At 44.5% G+C, this 23,586-nt stretch overlaps 1 protein-coding gene across 2 annotated transcripts in view; it reads left to right on the top strand.

Annotated features, from left to right (window-relative positions):
• Window positions 1-23,586, top strand: part of LOC126457315 (uncharacterized) — a 28,849-nt gene that overhangs the window by 1,139 nt on the left and 4,124 nt on the right. Inside the window, exons 2-5 of one of the 2 annotated variants that reach the window (XM_050093508.1) lie at window positions 11,093-11,360; window positions 17,898-18,115; window positions 20,109-20,426; window positions 21,482-21,562. In XM_050093508.1, the coding sequence (XP_049949465.1) occupies window positions 11,093-11,360; window positions 17,898-18,115; window positions 20,109-20,426; window positions 21,482-21,562 (885 nt within the window). The remainder of the gene's footprint in view (window positions 1-11,092; window positions 11,361-17,897; window positions 18,116-20,108; window positions 20,427-21,481; window positions 21,563-23,586) is intronic. The other variant, XM_050093509.1, reaches the window with a different exon arrangement.

Genomic DNA, 23,586 nt, shown 5'->3' with positions numbered 1-23,586 from the left:
ATATAAAGTTTTTCTACAAGAATCGGGTCTGCATAAAAGGTGACGATATACCCATTCTGAAGACAAAAGAAATCGTATAAACATATTCCTGAATGTTTCCTTATAAACAGTTGTCTGAAGCTGTCAGGAACGAGAGAGGCCCAACTGACAATTTTCATTTGCAATTCACATTAAGAGCTTGCTATTCTTTTCAGCTCGTGCAGATAAATTCTGTGCCATTAAACGCTGCTGGTATTTGTTTTCTAGTTTAAAGCGCACTAAATAGTTCAAATGCAAGCGAACAATTAATCTCTTATTTGTAATGCTTTACTCTGAAAATAATGCCAAAAGGTGATACTCTAACGTGGGAAGATAGTGTACTGCGTGGCAGTGAAGTGTTTGGCAGCACACTAGCCGTGAGTTTCAGTTTATTTGCATGATATTTTCTCATCAGGATAGTACTCTGTATTTTGCTTTGCATAGGTCTTCTAACGATCTTATTTAAGGAAATAACACCTCCAGTCTCAGGACACAAAGTATTCACAACAATAACTCCGGAACACCTGATAATGCCCTTCAGCTGTAGCTTTTATTTATTCAGATTTCTAACAACAGCTACGTATTCACTATGAATAATATACTGCAAATATAATACTTCGCCGGCCGGTGTGGCCGGGCGGTTCTAGGCGCTACAGTCTGGAACCGCGTGACCCCTACGGTCGCAGGTTCGAATCCTGCCTCGGGCATGGATGTGTGTGATGTCCTTAGGTTAGTTAGGTTTAAGCAGTTCTAAGTTCTAGGGGACTGATGACCACAGATGTTAAGTCCCATAGTGCTCAGAGCCATTTGATCCATTTTTTTTATAATACTTCCTTGTCTGCTGCATTCCCAAATACATAAAGAGAAAGATTATTGTCTGTATGCCTCCAGAAGTGCCCTGATCTGTCGTACCTTGTTTATATGCTCCTTAGCCAATTACCCAACAGTCAAAATTATAACATTGCTTCTCTGCTCCACAATAGCGTTTCGTGAAAATAAGGTCGTCTTTCTGCAAAATATCGAGTAGAAAAGCGGAAAACAGACTAATTTTGCGAAGTACTCAGTGAAGGTTTACATACTGGGAAAAGAAACACATCACAAAAATTAGCATTAACACCAGAAACTAAAAATTGTTTAAATAATTTCATACTGTGCTCTTACTGAGACACAAAATAAGACGATATTGTGCATCTTATTGCATTTATTGCGTTCGTTGTAACATATCCATTGTGTTCTGGTAAGGACTTTCGAGATTACCTCTCATTGAATGTAGCTAACTGAACAATTGTGTAACTATTAATAATCAACATTACGTTGTCAGTTATGTAGATGAGGAAAACTGGCTCTGACTAAGCGAACACGTCACACAAGTAGCGCTTTCTGCGAGAGTCGCTAGAGCTTACGCTACTGGTCGACTACAAGGAAATATTCATGTACCTGTCTGTCCAGCCCCGGCGTGCTGGGTCATAGATGCAACGGTCTTTTCTTTCCTGTTTTAATCTAAACACGCCTGCGGCCTGCAGGTCGCCCCAGACAGCGCAGCAGGCGGACAAGTGCTTCGCGGGTCGCGTCACTTACAGGCGCACTAGTTTACATCTCCCGGTCTGTATTAGAGGTCGGGAAGTTACCTCAGCGTCATCAGCACTTAAGTAACAAAATTAGATCATTCGCTTGCATCCTGGATCCGCTTACATGAACTGAAGGAGCTCTTGTTGCTCGCTTCTACATTGTTAATCGAGAGAGGAGATATAATGGCCATGATGATTATCTAACGCAGCGAACGTAATTCCTTCCCATCCCAGCAGTATATTTTACATTTGCATTTGCGCATGAATGAGTTTATATATTCGTATGAGTGTCACGTATGTCTCGATAAAAGAACAGACGATACTGAAACTCAAGTTATCAGCCATTGATGGGCCTCACAAACTCACAGCTTTCCAGTGCAAACTTAATGTTCTAAATAGCTATCAACTTACTGTTCGTAGCAATCGTGTAATCACATTAGAAACACAGTTGTTGATTGTCATTACTTGATTAGTTAACATAAAGTGTCTAACCAGTGGAAACGGCAATTGTACCTGTCCGGTATGGTTTTGAAACTCGGAGCTCTCGTAAAGACATGTCAGTCCAAACTAAAATGTTACTGGAGAGTCATTTTTAGTTCTAACAGGCATTTGAGACGAAATACAAAGTTCCCCAAAATTTCCGGTTCATCTAGAATGCAGTCTTAGTTGTAGGGACATCTAATAGCATTGTTGACATTGGTAGTATTTTTAGTTAGCTATTGCCATTTTTATAGCTCGACAGTTACAATCGTGAGACTTACGCTGTATTTATAGAGAAAATACCTTAAGAACATGCAGAACAAAGCAGTTTGTGAAGCTTTACGAGAACTGCTGATTTTTCGATGCAGGAAGAAAATTCATATTCAGCTTCAGCTACTGCGGAGCTCTGTCAATATTAGTGTAATCATTAATGTTTTTGTTTGAACACTATCGTAAGCACGGTTTTCTTTGTATTACGAAGCTTTGGCAGCAGGCTTCTGAATACACTTTCATGTCGATTATTTCATTTTATTTTCTTTCTCCTGTGTGTTTACAGTACACAAAGCCACCTTGAATGCTATCACTGTTGATATAATCATCTTCAGCAGTTGTTCTGCCATGCGGCAGATGCTTTCCCATCTCGAGCATTTCTATTCAGTTGGGTGGAGATCTCGCTTTCTTCCATTACACGGTCCGTTAATTGGTATCTCCTTCTCACCCTCTCTTTCTCTTTACTGTTCCTTCAATTTCTTGCTGCAGTAATCGCGGTATTACCATGGTATAGCACAGCCAATTTTCATTTGTTTTCTTTGTGGTTTGTAAGAGGTTCCAGTTCTCCTGAACTCTTACCAACATCACCTCGTCCCTTAACCTGTCTTTCCAACTCGAGCCCCCTCTAGTTTGTAGTATACTCACACTTCCAGTACGTTAAGCCTTCTTCCTCATCTTTCTCAACGTCCAAGTCTATTCGGCGTACAAAAAACTATTTTCAGTGGTTTGAAACAGTCTGAAGAGCTTGTGAGGGTATTGTAGGGTAGGTAGTGCTGACAATAATTGTTAAGAAAAAAATTCGATACGTTTCGCTTTTCCGAGTTAATTAGCATTGAAGTTAGCCAATCAGGTCGTTGTGCACGAAAATTCAAGCTGCCCGCCAGATACAATGTCAGTTGTTCTCATAGCTTAGATGATACCGCACGAGACTGCTCAGCTAATGACTAGGGTTGCATCCAATTTTTGTGTAGCTCTTTTGTTCGGTTTTAGGAAACCAAAGGCAAAACACGTTCAGCGACACCAGCTCACTTGAATTTATGCACTAAACGCCATAATTGTCTCATTTAGATGCTAATTAACTCGGGAATGGCGTATAGTATCGGAAGTTTTTTCCGAACCATTATTTTTCAGCGAAACCTACCCTGCAACACGCTGTTTCTGATCATCATGTAAATCATTTGGCCCATATCTCCCTTAGGTTATTATTCAATGACCCACTAAATAATTTTTTCTCTTTGTTCAACGGCTCCTTAGCTATCGCTATTTTCAATCTTATTTTTGTTTTGCTATAGCACCAAAAACTTTCCTTGGATGAAAGTCTACGGCGTCCGTCATGACAATAGATTCTGACGACCCCGGGCATGCTGTCGGTTAACCGTAGTTCCCGACATGGTGTAATACAAGACGAAACAGTAGGTGGCACAGCGCGATACAGAGAATTCAAAGAATTAGCTCCGGGAGTGAGATGTTTGGCAGAGTGTATGTATTTTCATCCTGTACCTGTGTAGATACGGACATACACTGACGAGTTACAACACTATGGCCAGCGCCCACCCCGAGATTGAATGCTGACTCGTGACTCTGACGTCACATGACGTGGTAAGGGAAGCATTTGAGCGGAATAGAGACGAATGGGGAATCGTTCTGGTGACAGTAAGTCGCACAAATGGTGAAATACACTGGCGTAAGCGAATTTTACAGAGGTTAAATTACTTTGGTACTGCACCTGGGACGAGCATCTCGGAAACAGCGACGCTGGTCGGCTGTTCGCGTGCTATGGCTTGAGCATCTATGGAATATGGATGAAGATGAAGAAACTATGAATAGGCGACAACAAGTTGAACGTCCATACCTTATCACAATAAATAGGGATCGAAGGCTTGCCCGTTCATTTTAGCGCGATCTGTGGCAGATCTGGCTACAGAGTACGATGCTGGCGGAAACACAAGTGTTTCGGAGTACACTGTTGAGTGCACATTATTGAACCGGTGTTTCGCAGCAGAAAACCCCTACCATGTTGATCCAACAGCATCGTCAAATATGCTTGTAGCGAAATCAGACAGTGGGTCATACCAGTTCGATGGTAGTTTACAGATACGTAGTCATCCAGGCGAACAGCTGTTGCCGGCAAGGGGGGGCCGAGCGGTTCTAGGCGCTACAGTCTAGAACCGCGCGACCGCTACGGTCGCAGGTTCGAATTCTGCCTCGGGCATGGATGTGTGTGAAGTCGTTAGGTTAGTTTGGTTTAAGTAGTTCTATGTTCTAGTGGACTGATGACCTTGGCAGTTAAATCCCATAGTGCTCAGAGACATTTTTGAACAGCTGTTCGAAGAATTCACCGTGCCACGGACACAGGCCTGTAGGAGCAGAATTATGTTATGGGGGCGGGGGATTCACCTGGGCTTCCATGGGACCTGCGTAGTAATCGAAGGCACCATGAGAGCTGTGGACTATTAGGGACCACCTGTTTCCCATTATGAAACTTTCCTGGCAGATTACAACTTTGTGCCGGACCGAGACTCGATCTCGGGACCTTTGCCTTTCGCTGGCAAGTGCTCTACCATCTGAGCTACCCAAGCACGACTCACGCCCCGTCCTCACAGCTTTACTTCTGCCAGTACCTCGTCTCCTCCCTTCCAAATTTTGCAGAAGCTCTCCTGCAAACCTTGCAGAACTAGCACTCCTGAAAGAAAGGATATTGCGGAGACATGACTTAGCCACAGCCTAAGGGATGTTTCCAGAGTGAGATTTTCACTCTGCAGCGGAGTGTGCGCTGATATGAAACTTTCCTGGCAGATTAAAACTGTGTGCCGGACCGAGACTCGAACTCGGGACCTTTGCCTTTCGCGGGCAAGTGGTCTACCGCAGGAGAGCTTCTGCAAAGTTTGGAAGGTAGGAGACGAGGTACAGGCAGAAGTAAAGCTGTAAGGATAGGGTGTGAGTCGTGCTTGGGTAGCTCAGATGTTAGAGCACTTGCCCGCAAAAGGCAAAGGTCCCGAATTCGAATCTCGGTCCGGCACACAGTTTTAATCTGCTAGGAAAGTTTCATATCAGCGCACACTCCGCTGCAGAGTGAAAATCTCATTCTGGATGTATCCCATTATGCTTGATGTCTTCCTCAACATCTATGGCATCTTGCAACCGGACAACAGTTTGTGTCACAAGGCCATAATGGTGCTGCAGTGTTTTGAGGAACAGGACAGTGAAGTCACGTGACGTCTTGACCATTAAATTCGTCTTGTCTGAATTCGGTGAAACACAACTAGGATTCTATCGGGTGCCAGCTCCGAGCTCATAAACCACCCGCCCGTAAAAGACGGGAACTGTGTGTACGCATCTGGTGCCACAAACCTCTGGGAACCTACCAAGTACAGGAAGAATCCATGGCACGCAGGATCACTGCAGTATTGCGTACCAGAGGTGGACCAACACACTTTGAAGCAGGCGGTCGTAATGTTTTGGCTGACCATCGTATGTTGCCAGACAGCGGCTGGCGAGGTGCGTCACGGTGCTGGGAGAGCCGGCCTGCGCAAAGCGTTGGTTGTTGGCCTTGGTGGCGGGCAGTCCCAGCAGCAGCTGAGCCACGCGCCGCAGCTAGCTGCCAGCTGCCGGCGACGGCAGCTGTCCCTGAACTCCGCAGCCGCGCCGGTCGTGCAGCAAGTACCCCGCACTGCGGGCAGACTGCCCGCGGGCGCCAGCTGCCATCTCCCATCCAAACCAGAGCCGTCACTTATCAGGCAAAGTCTCTAGGGAGGAGCACTCGCGTAGCTTTTGGGCCGGCTTAACAAGGGGCCACTTTGTAGCGCTGCTCTATGGTTAGCAAGCAGAGCCTTAGCTGATACTGATGGAGCTGCTACAGAGCGAAAAGGCTCAGGAAGCTCTGCTCACCTCGTGTAAAATAGGATATTTCGTTAAATTCTCAACGAGATCTGGCGGAAATTGTGATAGATACTTGCTGCCTTCTGCATAACTTCGTCAGAGAAAGAGGTGTATATAAGTCTGAAAACATATTTTCTGTTGCTGGGCTACAGGATGAGATGCCAGTAGACAACTCTCTACCTGGAAACTGTACTAAATGCATCCGAACAACATTTTCTGAGAACGAGGGCTACTCAAAGTAATAGACGTATTACAATAAAAAAATTAACGATATGGACGAACGAGATTTTGTTGTATACATTTTAAAGGTACACTCTGAAGCTGATTTTCTACTTAATCGCCTTCAAACTGAGGCAATTATCGTACGTGACACAAGTTTTTCAATACCGTCTCTGTAGAAATCTGCCGCCTCTCATTGCAACCCCTGGTTTATACCGACGTGCAGCTTGGCGTCGGTATCAAAGCGCTGTATAGCGATCCATGTCTTCATTGCTGCGAAGACGTGGTTGTTGCGAAAGTTCCTTAATAATGAAACGAAGATTTTCACAAATTTGGTCTCTGCTTTTCATCACCAGTTTGTCAGTCAGAAAGCTAGGCATACCACTGCGGTCCTCAAATGATCTTTCGAAAGGCTATACATGAAATTTTTCTGGAACATTAATATCGTTTATGCTTCAAGAAGACAGCTGTTGTATAGTAGTTGGCACTTTCTCCTTCCGTTTTCGATATGGTATCATGTGTTACTTTCTCCTATTCTGGTGTTCAAATGGCTCTGAGCGCTATGAGACTTAACATCTCAGATCATCAGTCCCCTAGAACTTAGAGCTACTTAAACCTAACTAACCTAAGGAAATCACACCATCCATGCCCGAGGCAGGATTCGAACCGGCGACCGTAGCGATCACGCGGTTCCAGATCGAAGCGCCTAGAACCGCTCGACCAGAGCGGCCGGCATTTCTGGTGTGTGCAAAAGATCGAAGGATAGTATTTCTGTATTTCTCTCCGACCGACACCGTACAGTGGCTTACGAATGTTACGGTGAGCGTGAGTAGACTAAAACACCTTTCATGGATGCGAATGGCACCGTTGGCTGCTAACTCATTTATAGGGGGTGGGAAGATGCACAAAATCTATGAAGACTGGGGGATTAACGCTGTTCTATCCGTAGAATCATCCCAGGATATAAAAATACCATCCCTTTCTTTCCACTCGACTGTTTCTGTAAGACTATTGTATTTCTTAAAGAGGTGCATATGTAGTATGTTGCGTTGTCTTTGCTGGACCTACCTCTCAGACGATTCAGAAGCGTAAAACTTTTGATAAACTAGGAATAAAATCATTGAAACTTTGTCACCATCTTTCTCCTCCAAACGCGAAAATATTTTGTTGACGACGAGTTACATAGAGAGAAACGATCATCATACGGAATGATTTAGACGTTCTTTTTTACCGCGCACTGTTCGAGAGTGGAATAATAGTTATTGTGCAGGTGGTACGATGAACTCTCTGCCAGGCACTTAAGTGTGATTTGCAGAGTATCGATGTAGATGTAGATCTAGAATCTGAGTGCGAGTAGTTTCGGCACTGTAATTATACAAGTTCCAACGTTAGCGAAGTGTTTAGCGCAGGCTATTTTCAATTGAACTACGAAGGGCGTTGCGCTGATAGGTAATTTAACTAGAGAGGAGAAACAGAAGCTAGAAGCTACAGGTAGGCGAGAGTATCCTTTAAGGACGAACATTCTGCTTCCAGTATGGATGAGCGAACAAATACCACAGATCGATCGATATCCGTCTGTTTGCTTCCGGCGATAGCCCTTATTGAAGTTTATTCTACAGAGATATCAATGTCCCGGCGCCACGGGTCAGAGCCGAAGGTCACTACTCCAGGGCAGCACTCTCTGGGGTTGTTTGCCATTGCCCGAATAAATCGGACAAGTTCAGTTGTAAATTATGATCCACTTCTATAAGAAAACATTGTGTATCACTGTTTGGGAGAAACATATAATTGATAGGTCTGCAATATCCATTTGTGTGTGATCTTTTTTCTTTATTTTTTCGAGTATAGTTCCACAGTATTTGTTGGAGTCCTCTGTTGGAAAATCGATCTGCACGCTATTTTCGGCCTGTACAATCGATCTGCACGCGATTTTTGGCCTCTAAATAGTCTTGAGTTTCTCTCTGTTGGAGTTATGTCTGCGACACGTTGAATTTAACATAGAGAATGGAAAGTAATTGATTTGACTCGATGGGTGTTCAAGGATTTATGGTCATTGTCGAAGTACAAACAGACACAGTTGTAGACCAAACTCTTGTAGACGTTGTCAGCTGCCTACCAATCGCTACTTGCTATTTTAAATTTAGGCCAAGGGGCTCAATTTTCTAAGCTTTTTGTTACTGGGCTTTGTGAAGGTGATTTCTAATTTCGTGATCACAACCACTTTTTTATTCTTGCTTATCTCCACAATTTTCATCTTATAGTTAGTGTGGTGTCTAGGAAGCGTGCATACTTGGTTTGCTAGATAAACAGTTCAAACAAGTTGTATTAATTAGTTTTATTACAATAAGATAATATACAATACTTTTGCGATTTCACAGATATGTCGCAAGCAAAGGGCGACATTCAAAATAAACAATCTTCTTCGCTACAGACAATTTCTAAGTTTGTGAGACAGAGAGAGTACAAGCGACGTAACTACAGTTTACACTGCTGTAGAACTCACTAATCTTGAAGATGCTATTGAACAGGGCCCTCACCAAGGCGCTTATGTTCTCTTCAACTAGAGGTCGCTGCTGTCGCGTTGTCATCCTGAAGAGGGGTCGGTCAGCGTGCTATTGGCTGACGTCTCACAGCCGTCTCTTCTCTTTCGTTCCCCACTGGCATGCCGGCTCTTGACTTAACGCCGTAACAGTTATGGTCTCGAACCTGTTTCAAGGGAAAACCTGGGTCATGCTTTGGCGTAAACACACGTGTGGTAAATGAATGTTTAGAGGTCACAAGAATGAGCAGCCTAAATCAATAATTTTTTCTGAAAATTTTCCCCTCATATAAAAGTGAGAATTCCATATAAATAGACTTTCTTGTTAAGCTAATAGTGATTTGTTGCACATTCATATGACCGTCACCTAAAGGAAATGTAGGGAAGCTTTTCTAAGACTACAAAACCAAAGTCTTATGACTGTATACGTCCATCTTTACAGAGATGGTTGCGGGACTGGACTGTTCGTTAGAGGATGTCAAATGAAACACCTTTCAGCCGTCTAATTTCCAAACTTATTTTATTTGGTTACCAGTTTTGGCGATTTACTACGCCATCTTCAGGCCCCTGACTGACATTTTGGAAGATTGCACCTCAGTTCTGGTCAAAACAGGGGCCAGCAATACTGGTGTTTGAAGATTTCCATTTGCTATAGCGATCACTTTAACCATCATCTGCCAATGGTGATATATGGTTCTATCCTTCGTTAATCCTAACATATATCATGCGATATGTCGCTGCTTTCACATTTGTTGTTTGTGAAAATGATAAATATTGATATGGTTTCCATTTCATATTAAACTGATTATCCTACCCCCTTCCCACCCTCCCCTACCCACCCCTTACAAACGAGACTGGGTTAGTTGTTTCTCCGGTTGGAGGAATACAGGGATACACGATTTGCGATAGCAAGAAGGCACGTCGTTTTCGAATCAACCGTGTTGGACAGTTTCACTTAAAATGGGTGTGTAATGAAAATTTGTCGAGAGTGAAATTGGCTTTATGAATATAGAGCGTCCATTGAAAGATTAAAAAAATGACAGTACTGCCAAGGAGCTGCAGGATGACGTTATTTGTTCGATGTTTAGTTTCTACGGCATTGTCTTATCCTCGTCAGAATAAACACTCCTACTAGCTTAATAGCGCCAGCCGTTCTCTCGTCCTAACTAGACAGTACGGCCTTTTATATGGACCAGAAGCATGTAATTCAATGTAAGCTAGACATTTAACAAACAGTCATAATGAAACCAGTCGGCTATAGTCTCTTTCTTTTTCAAATAGAATTTTCCGGACACTACCTTCAGAAAATACTTCGTTCATGATGGTCATGACGTGTTCTGCTCATAACGCTGATCCGTAAATGCAAGTTCTGCATTTTCCACTCTTCCCGGTTTTCCTCCATTCTTTTTGTAGCTGTTTTTGATTAATTAATCTTGATGTCAGTTCGAAGATGAGTGTGAGCAGTGAATGGAAACGGGGGCGCGTGGTAGTGTGGCGTAAGGCGGTGAGAGGAGCAGTGACTTCAGAAAATACATCGTTGATGATGATCATGATGATGACGACGGAAGTGATGATTCGTTCTGTCCATAATGCATGTCCGTCACTGCAAGTTCATCATTCTCCACACCTCCCAGTTTTACGCCTTCCTTTTCGTAGCTGTTTATGGCGCATTAATCTTGATGTCGTCAGTTGTCTGATGGCTTCTTCTTTTTATGGTCCTTTTCAATATATCGTGAGCAGTTTCATATTCAGTATCGTGTTTAAGTTACAATTGACGAATATGGGCGTGAGTAGATGGACGTGAAGACGTGACTAGAAATAGGGGAGGTGGTAGGTGCGTGTGAAGGAGTAAGACGGGCGGGTACTGGATGACAGAACGCTCAGTTTCGACAAAGAAACTGGAAGGAATAACTTTGGCCGGTTTTCCTGAAAAACAAACTAATTCGGTTTACTCTTACAGCCATGTTGTGTAGCTTGCTGCTTGGTAGTCAGAGCACGTGGTCTGAGCGCTTTTGTGGCGTTTTGTGGCTTAAGTGGAGGCGGTAGCTTGTGGTGGTGGTGGTGGTTGTAGCAGCGAGGGCAGAAGCCGCGGGTGCAAGTGCGTCGGTCGGTGCCGCAGGCTGGCGGTGCGGCGCGTTCCCCGCCGACGTATCCGGGCGTCGAGCCCCGTCGGGCCCCCTGCGCTGCTCCGTGGAGCTGCCGGAGCACGCGGAGGTGGCATCGGCGAAGGCGGCCCTCGAGTCGTCGTGGGCGTCTCCGTGCCCGTCTGTCTCGGGCGAGGCGCCTTCCGCCACCGACTCCTGGGACGAAGAGGACTGGGACGCTCGCAGCTTTGTCAGCGCCGCCAGCTCCGTCGGGGGCGCCATCTTCTGAGCTCCACCGCGCTAGTACGTCCCGCCTCTGTCCTCTTCTCTACTATCCCTCTTGTCCGCTTTAGACTTCTGTCTGCTCCAGTAGCTGCCCCGCCTTCAAACAGATCAGTTGCTATTGGCCAGAAGCTCCAGTGGCTACCGTTGTTCTTCGTAATCTTCTCCATAATTTTCGAAACGAAAAAATGATATTCGGACAATATTGATGCTGGCCGTTGTGGCCGAGCGATTCTGGGCGCTCAGTCTGGAACCGCGCGACCGCTACGGTCGAAGGTTCGAATCCTGCCTCGGGCATGGACGTGTGTGATGTCCTTAGGTTAGTTAGGGTTAAGTAGTTCTAAGTTCTAGGGGACTGATGGCCAGAGATGTTAAGTCCCATAGTGCTCAGAGCCATTTGAACCATTTTTATTGGAAACAATTACGAGGGTTGGAAATTTAATAGTGGCAACTATTTATTTACAGTTCGTACAAATTAGATATGTGTTTCAAAGTTTTACTGACCTTCAAAGTAGTCACCAGCACTGTGCATAACCCGTTGCAAGCGATGTGGGTCGTAGGATACTCTTAGCAGTGCCAGTTGTGCTGACAATTCGAGCGGCGCGGTCTATTGTCCGACGAATTTGTAGCTCTTCTGAAGCGAATGCTGTGAAGTGTTTCCTTCAGTTTAGAAATCTAGTTGAACTCACGAGGGCTTAAGTCACGGGAGTGCAGTACGTCGTGTAGCACGTAGCAGCCCCAACAGTCAAACAAATCAGCAACAGTTGGCACTGTACGTGCTTCAGCATTGTCCTGCAAAATGATGGTAATGTCCTGCAGATAGTGTCATCACTTCTGTCTCTAAGCTGGTCGTAGATTATGTTGCAAAAACGAAAAGCATAGAGACAGAAGTAATGACACTTTCTGCGGGACCTGACCATCATTTTGCAGGACAATGCTGAAGCACGTACAGTGCCAACTGTTGCTGATTTGTTTGACTGTTTGGGCTGCTACGTGCTACACGACGTACTGCACTCCCGTGACTTAAGCCCTCGTGAGTTCAACTAGATTTCTAAACTGAAGGAAACACTTCACGGCATTCGCTGCAGAACAGCTACAAATTCGTCGGGCAATAGACCGCGCCGCTCGAATTGTCAGCACAACTGGCACTGCTAAGAGTATCCTACGACCCACATCGCTGGCAACGGGTTATGCACAGTGCTGGTGACTACTTTGAAGGTCAGTAAAACTTTGAAACACATATCTAATTTGTACGAACTGTAAATAAATAGTTTCCACCATTAAAGTTCCAACACTCGTATAAGGTCATGCGAAAGAGGCATAACGCATAAACCGTTGAAAGGAACACCTTTTACTAAGAGGGTAACATTCGTTAATTGCGTACCATGTTTACGATTGGGTTCACGAGCATTGCTCAATGTGAAGACCATCCGCCTCCACTACAGCCTGCAACCTCGCTAGAGATAGCATTTCACAACTGTTAGCAGCACTTTTCGAACGGTAGACCACGGAATGATCAGCTGTTATTTCACGGCTCGTACACTGGTTGAAGATCGCACATTGCGTCCAGAATTCTTAGTCGTGGCAACAGCAATTTCTGCAGCAATTTGTGGCGGAGTTGGCGGTCGGCCACTCCCAGAAGCAATTCCCAAATCGTCAGTTAATTCGAACTTGTGAACCGCGTTCTTCAATCCCGGCACGGTAAAAGGGCATCGACACTCGCGATGAGCAGCAGCAATATTACCATCCATAGTTCTAACAAAACACTGTTACGAGGAAAGCTCTGCTCACCACGTGTTGACTGTAGCGCACACGGATGCTCCTGTGTGAGCCCTACCAGTACCCACCTAATGGAAAGTCGTGATACTAACACTACTAACAACGCAAATCCTGCAGCGCACAATCTTAACATCATACCTATTATCCATATGGTAAATAGTTTTCCGTCTACGCTGACTCAAGTAATAAAACTTCAATTGTGATCAACTTGTCTATAGCCAAGCTATAGAGCTGGATTTGGCATCACTGTTGATTCACTAATCGCGAAAAAGTATCTATAAATAAAATGAAAACAGAGTACGACTGAGGTGTTTGTGTTTCCATAAGAAATACTGTTCTCTTTTCTTGATGTCAGTAATGTTGTTTTATCGTATCAAGACATGCACGTCTATGCCTTGTTGTCCCATTGACACCTTCCACATCACGGTTCCACAAGCCATACATACCACCACATATTTTGAAACTACTTCTCATGTTCCAGTCTGTTGTTTCTGTACGCAAAGTAGTACATGCCATGAAACTGAAACACAAGTCTTGCCCTGCTAGTTAATGTGCACACTGCGTAGCTACTAGTTATTACGTTGCTCTTAATTACTATTCCGTAAAGGAACAAGGGTACTTCTAATAATGAGATTTTACAAAACACTGTCTCTAAGGAACTGTTTCTGCGGCATCCAGCAGTTATTAAAAGTGTACGGCAAGCTCGTATATCAGATGTCAACTCTAGGTGCCGGGGTAATGGAAGGGAAGAGATGCGTGGACTCACTGGCTATCTGGAGGTTACATGGTTCAAATGGCTCTGAGCACTATGCGACTTAACTTCTGAGGTCATCAGTCGCCTAGAACTTAGAGCTAATTAAACCTAACTAACCTAAGGACATCACACACATCCATGCCCGAGGCAGGATTCGAACCTGCGACCGTAGCGGTCACGCGGTTCTAGACTGAAGCGCCTAGAAACGCACGGCCACACCGGCCGGCGAGGTTACATAAAAATGTAGCAGAATATGGGAATGAATGGTGGCACCACCTACAGAGGCCGTCCAACAAAGTACTGCCTGACAAAAGACTTCAATGTCATCCAGGGAAAAAAGAAGTTTCCGTACTCAAAGTATTATATCAGCCTCATGTTTCCTGAATTGAAGCCGAGACGGGCCATAAGACGTACTACTTGACGAAAGAGCAAGAAAGCACTATTTACATTTAACAGCTCTAAACGTAATTTGACATAGCCTTTACAAGGTCTTTAAATCACTCTTCGATGTTAATTGCGATGTTTTTTAAGTTACTCTTTCTTGTTCTACCAGTGTGAAGCATACAGACCGTATTCGTGTCTTAATGAAGTGATAATCTCTTAGGTACAGAAGAACTTTATAGTTATAGATAATATTACCATTTTGAGTAAAATCTGTGACAGAAATAATTAGGTTCAAATTCAGTTACGTACCTCCTTACCACTACACCTATACCACTTTCCTTAGAATTTCAGCTCAAGCTACAAACTTGTCCTTCCTAAACCTTCCAGACCGTGTTTTAAGCTGCAGGCGAAGATTAAAACTAGCTAATTTATTTTGAATGAACTTTTTGGCCTTGATGTCAATAGAAAAGGTAGCAGCAGACACAGTGGAAACACGTTGAGCTGGCACAGATGTGGTCATATCCGTGAGGGTAATTTGCGTGTTTGTGTGTGTGTGTGTGTGTGTGTGTGTGTGTGTGTGTGTGTGTGTGTGTGTGTGTGAGAGAGAGAGAGAGAGAGAGAGAGAGAGAGAGAGAGAGAGTGAAAACAGGTTTTGGTGCTCTAAACCTCAGGCTATGAATAAACTTCATGAAAAAAACGCAGCTGTCTCCGAAACCGGTTTCCCAATCTTCGCACAGCAGATCAGTGGACAACGATAATCACAATCACAATACGCGGTAAATATATTTTCTCTACAGTATCATTTTCTAATAACTTTCAGACTGCTCGATAAATTTACGATGGGTATTTACACCAGATGCTTTTTATTTTTCATTGACAACTACATCATTAATGCTTTTAAATTATGCAATGTACACAGTATCCTTGTAAATGAGTTTCTGTCATTGTTTTGCGTAATTCTTTGAGCCCATTTGTTGAATTTTACCCGCCAATTTGACAGACTAGTTTATGATAAATTTTGGTGTATAAAATGCGTAACTCTTCTTCAGTACACACAGGGTTCTTACATTGGAAATCATATGATTCCACAGCATTCAAAGATATATCAAATGCGTAACTGAAAAACGAATAAAAACTGGAAAAAAGTTTTACAGTTCGGATTGAGACGGCAGAAACTGTGGTTATTCAAGGTCATTACTCCAGGAAAACAGTTTTTCTAAACTGTCGGGCTGCAATCGTAAGGAACATTTTAAACGGAGCCTAACCAAGTCGTTGTTCCTGCAGTCAGTCATGGGAAGAGCCTGAAGGCTACTCAGTCCACATGGCAGCTCTGTGCAGCAGGTTGCCTAGATGTAAGTTACGCATCAGTAATTCGAGCTGCGATGAGTGAAAGTATAAACACTTATTTGCCTGCGATGAGATAACGTTAGTGTTAATTCACTGTGAGAGCACAGCGTCGTGCAGCAGAGCGTAAGATAGACGTAGCACCAGCTTGAGTCAGCGTGGGTCAACGGTCCGACGACATGCGGCGTAGCTTGCTTGCGTTTCACACAGTGACATTGTGGTGACGTGGAGGAGCCGGCTTGTAATGGACCGCCTGGGGTATGCGGGCCTCATCTAATGATAGTCGGCCAGAGATAACTGCCACGCCTTTGTCCATGGTGGTGACTAAGCGCGAGTGTGACCAATTGATCCTTACCGATCTCAGTGCGATGAGTAAGCTCTCGGCACAACCGCTGCTGCTAATATAGCAGCTGGAGTAGACAGATGGCGAATGCTATTCTTGGTTTGTTGCCATATGTGCTGAATATCTCGCAAAGACCTTCTGATGATATGTGATGTCTCCACGCAGCGAGTCATTCACCTTTATGTGTTCTCACTGAAGACGTTAGATGAATATTTTACTTAATGGTACACATCTAGTCTCGTGTTTTTTAATTTATTTCTGAATCATTTATTATTAACGTTCTAATTAGACAAGAGACAGTGAATTGTTCGGAATATACTCGAATGACACTCACACACACACACACACACACACACACACACACACACACACACACACACACAACAAACAAACACAGTGAGAGAGACAGAGAGAGAGAGAGAGAGAGAGAGATTCCATTCTTTTCCTAGCTCTTAAAATTCTGTGTACGCGTACGCGGTGTTGCATATCTTTGTCCATACTTATCATCTATGGTAACAACACTGGCATTTAATTTTATTGGTTTAACGACTGATTTGTTCACCACTAACTTACTAGTTTTACTTTTCTGACTTTAGGAAGAGGCTCAAAGAGGCCTATGTATGTTTATTTAGGAACAGTGCTAGTTACCGATTCCTCAATTTTCCTGACAACGCAGTTTGGGGAAAGGTGAGGTTCCTTTTCTTTTATTGTCTTTCTGGCAGATCCCATTAAGCCATCTCACTTGTGTAAAGTCAATTATGAGGAAACGACCGTAAGGACAATACGACACCCCGTCCCCGAGCGGAGAAAATCTCTGACCAGGCCAGGTATCGAACCCGACTGAAGGCGACTTGCGCTTACGAGTATTTACTCCGGGCCGCTAAGAAAAGTCTATTCCTTTTCGAATATTTGCAGATATTCCTTGTTTCTCGTCCTTCAGTTAACCGCCTGTCTTGAATGCTGAAGTTCAGGTGTTACTGTTCACTGTAGCTATGACACCGCTGACCACAAAACGTTGCCATAAAAAAACTGAGTCTCAATATTTATTCAATGTGACTGACGAGATACAGTGTATTACACACTAGAAATCCGTATGTACTGACTGGTATGAGAGAACGTGAGAAGTATAATCAGTGGTACTTTTATGGTCACATTGCAGAAAGAAGTTCCTCATTTGAGAACATGGATCAGTAGAAGAGAAGAAACAGATACCTCCCTTTGGATGATCATATGAAAAAGTTTATTCGCACTGAAACTACCTGGCAGTCTGAAACTGTGTGGTGGACCAAAATTCGAAATCTGAACCTACATCTTTCGCGAACAAATACTCGACCATCTGAGCTACCCAGGCAGAACAGTGCACCCCACCCCTCCCTGTCCCCAACAACAGTCCGTTCTCCACCACCTTCCAAACTGCACAGAAGTTCTCCTGCACACCTCGATGGATTAGCATCCCGGAAGAGAGGATAAGCGGAGAAATGGATTAGCTACAGATTAGGAGATTTTTTTCGAGAATGAGTTTTCAGTCTGTAGCGGAATGTGCGCGAAATATTGTACATTAGATTAAATGAATTTTTTCCGGAAATTGGTTGTTGGTGACTGCCATCAACGGCTGCTTGCTGACCCTATGCAACGCACTATTCAGGTCATCTACTTTCAGAAGATATTTCGCCAGTACAAGGAAAATAATCTTGAAAATATGGATAATTTCGAACATAACTCTGTACCACTTAACGCCAGTTGCTAACCAATGGAATACTTATGATACGTGCTGGAGAGACTTGGAACCGAGCTATATCGTTTTTCTATGGTGGTGTGGGCAGCTACTGGAGCCATAGCCATAAAGTATACTGATTTCTTGGTGTTTCTTCTTTCCTCCAATTGGTATGCCTTATGAATATCGTGTGGATGCATAGACTGGTAAGTGTAAGAGGCGCGTGCCGGCGTGTTTCAGGGTGGGGCGGGAAGCGGCGCTGCTTCAGCGCGCAGGAGGTGGAGAAGCGGGTGATGCGTCTGGCCGGAAACCGCCGCAGTCAGCTGGCGAAGGAGGTGCACGCATTCGTGGCAGCCATTCGGCGCAGGCCGCTGCTCCAGCCCGACGGCGACTGGAAGGCAGCCTTCAACGACACGCGCGACCAGATGACCGCCACCAGGAACTACCTCGCCCGCAAGGTCAGTGCTTCAGCCATTTGTGTATTATTATTATTATTATTATTATTATTATTATTATTATTACCATCAGAGCTATTCAGAAAGTAAGGTCCGATCGGTCGTGAAATGGAAATCACTGTGAAAAGGTTTCCACCAATTCTCTGTGCTGATCTGCAGCTCGTTGTCTGTGCCAAAAAGTTGTCTTCATAGCCAGCGGTACATGTGAGGAGTGATAATACTCAAAGGGAACCAATTACGGGCTGTATTGTGGTTGGTCAAACAGCTCCCATCCCAAACGCTGCAGGACCATCTTCATTGCTCCTGCAGAGTGGTCCTGGAATTGTCGTGCAGAAGGAAAGGCATGACAATTATGTTATGTGGTCTGCACGACATCAGGCGAAATCTCTCACCAGGCTGTCGTACTTGGCGGAAGACACTGTTTCCTAGGCATCTTTTCGTTGTCACTGTGTGCTCAGAACTGGAGAGGTAACTGCAAGGTAAAGTGACGTTTCAGAGTTTGTATCAATGTTCTTTTGGCAGTCTGATTTCACTTCGTTAGTTGAAAGTAGCAGACCTATAGAATACATGTATAGATAACACAACATTTACCTATGGACTCCGTAGCTTTGCTACTAACGAAGCGGAAGCAGCCTACCAAAACAACGTTGCTACATACTCCGAAACGTCATTTTACATGACAGAAAAATGTTTTCCCGTGCAACACTTTCACGCGTAATCTGTTAAAAGAGACGATTAGTGGGTTTCGAATTCGGGACCTTTCGCACGGCGGTCTGACGCTCTACCAACTCATCTGGCAGAGATATTGTCCTGGATTGTAAGTGTTCATCGGAGGTGAGGGTATCATCTGGAGTGCCCCAGGGAAGTGTGCTAGGTCCGCTGTTGTTTTGTATCTACATAAATGATCTTTTGGATAGGGTGGATAGCAATATGCGGCTGTTTGCTGATGATGCTGTGGTATACGGGAAGGTGTCGTCGTTGAGTGACTGTAGGAGGATACAAGATGACTTGGACAGGATTTGTGATTGGTGTAAAGAATGGCAGCTAACTAAATATAGATAAATGTTAATTAATGCAGATGAATAGGAAAAAGAATCCCATAATGTTTGAATACTCCATTAGTAGTGTAGCGCTTGACACAGTCACGTCGATTAAATATTTGGGCGTAGCATTGCAGAGCGATATGAAGTAGGACAAGCATGTAATGGCAGTTGTGGGGAAGGCGGATAGTCGTCTTCTGTTCATTGGTAGAATTTTGGGAAGATGTGGTTCATCTGTAAAGGAGACCGCTTATAAAACACTAATACGACCTATTCTTGAGTACTGCTCGAGCGTTTGCGATCCCTATCAGGTCGGATTGAGGGAGGACGTAGAAGCAATTCAGACGCGGGCTGCTACATTTGTTACTGGTAGGTTTGATCATCACGTGAGTGTTACGGAAATGTTTCAGAAACTCGGGTGGGAGTCTCTAGAGGAAAGGAGGCGTTATTTACGTGAATCGCTACTGAGGAAATTTAGAGAACCAGCATTTGAGGCTGACTGCAGTAAGATTTTACTGCCACCAACTTATATTTCGCGGAAGGACCACAAATATAAGAGAGATTAGGGCTCGTACAGAGGCATATAGGCAGTCATTTTTCCCTCGTCCTGTTTGGGAGTGGAACAGGGAGAGAAGATGCTAGTTGTGATACGAGGTACCCTCCGCCACGCATCGTATGGTGGGTTGCGGAGTATATATGTAGATGTTGATGTAGATTTAGACACACAGACGCAGTTTCCCTTTGCTCCGTAGTTCTGGTGTTGCTTTTACTTACCGTTTATTCATCTTCTATTGGACGACAGCACGCATCACTAACTACTCTCGACACAGTGTTTGGTACCGATGAGATTGTAACATCTGAAGGTTTGGGTGATAGCGTACTGTCGACTTCGTGTACGCCACGTGCACCTCGAGTACAGTACTTCCCTCGCCTTAACTCTCGCTGTTGTTGCACAGCTGGGCACGGGTGGCAGCGAGGAGGAGGAGGACGCGCTGGAGCGGTGCGTGCAGAAGCTGCTGTACGAGCCGGTGTTCAAGGAGCTGTACCACCGCGCCATGCTGGGCCTGTGGAGGGAGAGCTGCGTGCGCGACATGGCGCTCATGGTGCGCCGGCACCGGCGCGTCGGCGTGTCGCCGGCCTGGCTGGGCGCGCCGCAGGTGTCGCCCGCCGCCGCGGAGCGCGTGCGCGCCACGCTGCTCAAGATGCAGTCGGCGCGCCTGCCGTGCGACAAGCTGCACTTCCTCGCCACCGCAGCCGAGGACGCCACCAAGATGGTGAGTACTACTCCGCCCACGCCATTCTCTCTACCTGTCCTTTCCATCTAACCAGGCATTCGTGTTGGGCCAGGCGTAGTAGTGCGTGGATTTTATGACTCAAAAGGTCCTTTCTAAACAAAGTAGCGAGTGTGGCACAGTGCTGAATCTCGTGTAAGTCAAAATGGTTCAAATGGCTGTAACCACTATGGGACTTAACATCTGCGGTCATCAGTCCCCTAGACTTAGAACTACTTAAACCTAACTAACCTAAGGACATCACACACATCGATGCCCGAGGCAGGATTCGAATCTGCTACCGTCGCAGCAGCGCGGTTCCAGACTGAAGCGCCTAGAACCGCTGGGCCACAGCGGCCGGCTCGTGTAAGTCACTCCGATCCAAACGGAAGTACTTTCTGAACAGATCATCATAAGTCAGACGTCAAAGACAATTCACAGTGGCTTCTCCTATTGTTCATGTATCTTCTTTTTTTAGTTTGAATTACTCTGTTTGCAAGTTACGCAATATCAGCATCTCCATTTCCTCATCAGAAACCAACTCTGAATTGCGATCCGTGAGTTCACCCATTGTATCACGACCTAACATCGCACGATAGTGGCTAAGAGTCCCGTTCCGTGCTCGTACAGTGTTGCATAGCTTCACCTGCCTTGTGCTTTGCTGCCACGAGTCACTTGCTCACACTCTGCTCGAGAACGTGTATCGTAATCGTGAGCCACTCGGCCCCTTGACGCGTGACAGTGGTCTCTGTTCCCTCTCGGTTAGGATCCTTTTATGACCACTGTTCTTACGCCGTGTTACATGGCTGCCAATTGTACACCAACCCTTTTAGACATCTCGGACAGATGTACGGTAGTCTACTCTATTCCATTCCTTCTTTCAGTGAATCGGTTCATAATGCTCCGTTTGAAACTCTTAACAACCTCTGTTTCTTTCAACTTATCGTGGACCCGTCTCCTTAATTTTCTACTAGAATGATTCAACACAGATTTTCAGTTCGTGATAAGCGGCTCAATTACAGGGATGCTAACGTGCCTCTTTTGTTTCTTGTCCCCAGGCAGAGGAGGAGAACGGAATCATCGTCAACTCTGATAACTTGATACCACTGATCAGCTGGATACTGATGGATATCGGCATGGTGAGTAAAACAAAAATATAAAAGTTGACTGGATATTGAGATAAGGAATCTATCGTTCTGAGAACTACTTTCTTAAAACTTTCTCACCCATACAACATTTTCACCCATAATAGAATAAAAAAATTTGTTATCATTGGGATATGAACCCACGACCCTTGGTAGGACGATATAAATCTCTGCAGACTTCCTCACGGAAGCCATAGATACTACATACAGTATGCTTTTCCTGTACTCTGTAGCTCTGGTGTTACTTTTATTAAACGTTTACACCTTTTCTGCTGGACGACGGCACATAGTACGAACTACATCGGACTTTTGGTTGATATTCCATCGGCATACGACGTTTGGTACCGCTCTTAGTGTCTTACATCTGAAGATTAGGGTGTTAGTTGCAAGGTATTTTGTGGAGCTACTTAGATGAGCTATAAAATACAGGACAGGAGGGTTTGCTATAATTATACCAAACATATATCATGAAGAAGTCTGTTCAAACCTTTTAAAATATTATTTTTAATAAACGTAAAGATGTTTAGCTTTTGTATCCTTCAAAGTGGTCCCCTCTTCTTTCTACACTCTTGTTCCTGTCGTGATTCCGCTTCGCCATGCTGTCGTGAAAAAGTCTTTTGTAACATTGTTTTCTTTTCCCTTTGGAAATATCTTAGGTGCCCATGACGAATTCTTAGTCATCCTTTAAGTACTGATTTTAGTTTTCGAAGTAGATAAAGTACCATGGAGCGACGTCTTTCGGACAGAATCGCTAGGGGCTGAATATTATCTGAATTTTGGACAGGACTCGCAAACTGACATAATGGAATTTACAGACCCATTGCCATGGTGAACCATGGTGCATCTTATTATAACTGCGGTTCTTTCTGCGAATTTCCTCTTGAGAAATCCTCAAAATCATTACTCTGTAGTGGTTGTGGGCTTTGAGATTCTATGGCAAAAAACTCGAAAGGAACAATGCCACTGACATCGAAAGAGTAAACCGAGACTTTTATATCTTCCTGGGTGTAGAAGTCGTTTACCAGCTCGTTGTGATAACTTTATTTTGGTGTTGACGTCATAGCCATAAAACCAAAACTCGGCTCCTTTTATAATCCTAATGTTTCGTCTTCGAAAGCTTCTTCAAGGATTACCTTGCAAACGTACAGTTGATAATTATTTTGTACTGCTATCCTTTAAATGTTTAGCTTCTCGGTTAATATCCTGAAAGGCGAACCAGTTGAGATTCAGACAGGTTTTCTGGCAGTAAAATGATATTTGGCGCCCCAGCTTCTTGATGTTCTGACTGTGCTCCACCGTTGACACTCTTCCTGGCCGAGAGTCATTTCCGATTGATTGACGACTAATTTCGATCCAGGAGAGCCATTCGGAACATCATTCGGTCCAGAACACTATCTATACTCGCATCATAAGTTGAAACGTTTTCGTTATTGTCATTCTCGCTTCCTGGAAAAAATTGAGGTTTCGTCTTTATTATCGAAAATAATTGCAAATGTCGCCAGGAAAATTGTACTATCTTTCAATCACTGTACAGGTTGACTCAGACAGAACACCCCTTTACAACTGTTTACAAAAACTTTAATAACACAGATCTTCATGATTTACAAGTGCAAGCGTGTTAGTGAGACTTTGGAGTTTCATGCGGCATATAGCGCTCACTTCTTAAAGCTCACACCACTTAGATGAGCACCATCTTTGTCGGAGTGCTCACGTAGACGAGCTATTAAGGCGCTACATAAAGTTTTCACACAGTACTGCAACTGAATTAGCGGTGACTTCCCCACAGATGTTTGCCTCCAGCGCCTGGAGGTTTGCACGGTGAGTTTCGAACACTCTGAGGAACGCCCAGAGGAAGAAATCTGGAGTCGTAAGAACGGGTGAACATGCTGACCAAGCCAAATCACCAAATCTGGGGTGATACGTCCAGCAAACGGTTCACGAAGTTCGTCCGTTGACAAGCGGGCGGTGTGTGTATTGCACCGTCCTGTTGATATCGTGCGATTGGACGGGGATGGTTT

The sequence above is a fragment of the Schistocerca serialis genome, chromosome 2 (genome assembly GCF_023864345.2).
Source record: "Schistocerca serialis cubense isolate TAMUIC-IGC-003099 chromosome 2, iqSchSeri2.2, whole genome shotgun sequence".
Classification (NCBI taxonomy): Eukaryota; Metazoa; Arthropoda; class Insecta; order Orthoptera; family Acrididae; genus Schistocerca; species Schistocerca serialis.
The sequence above is the reverse complement of the archived record's forward strand: the minus strand, read 5'-3'. Positions and strand labels throughout refer to the sequence as shown.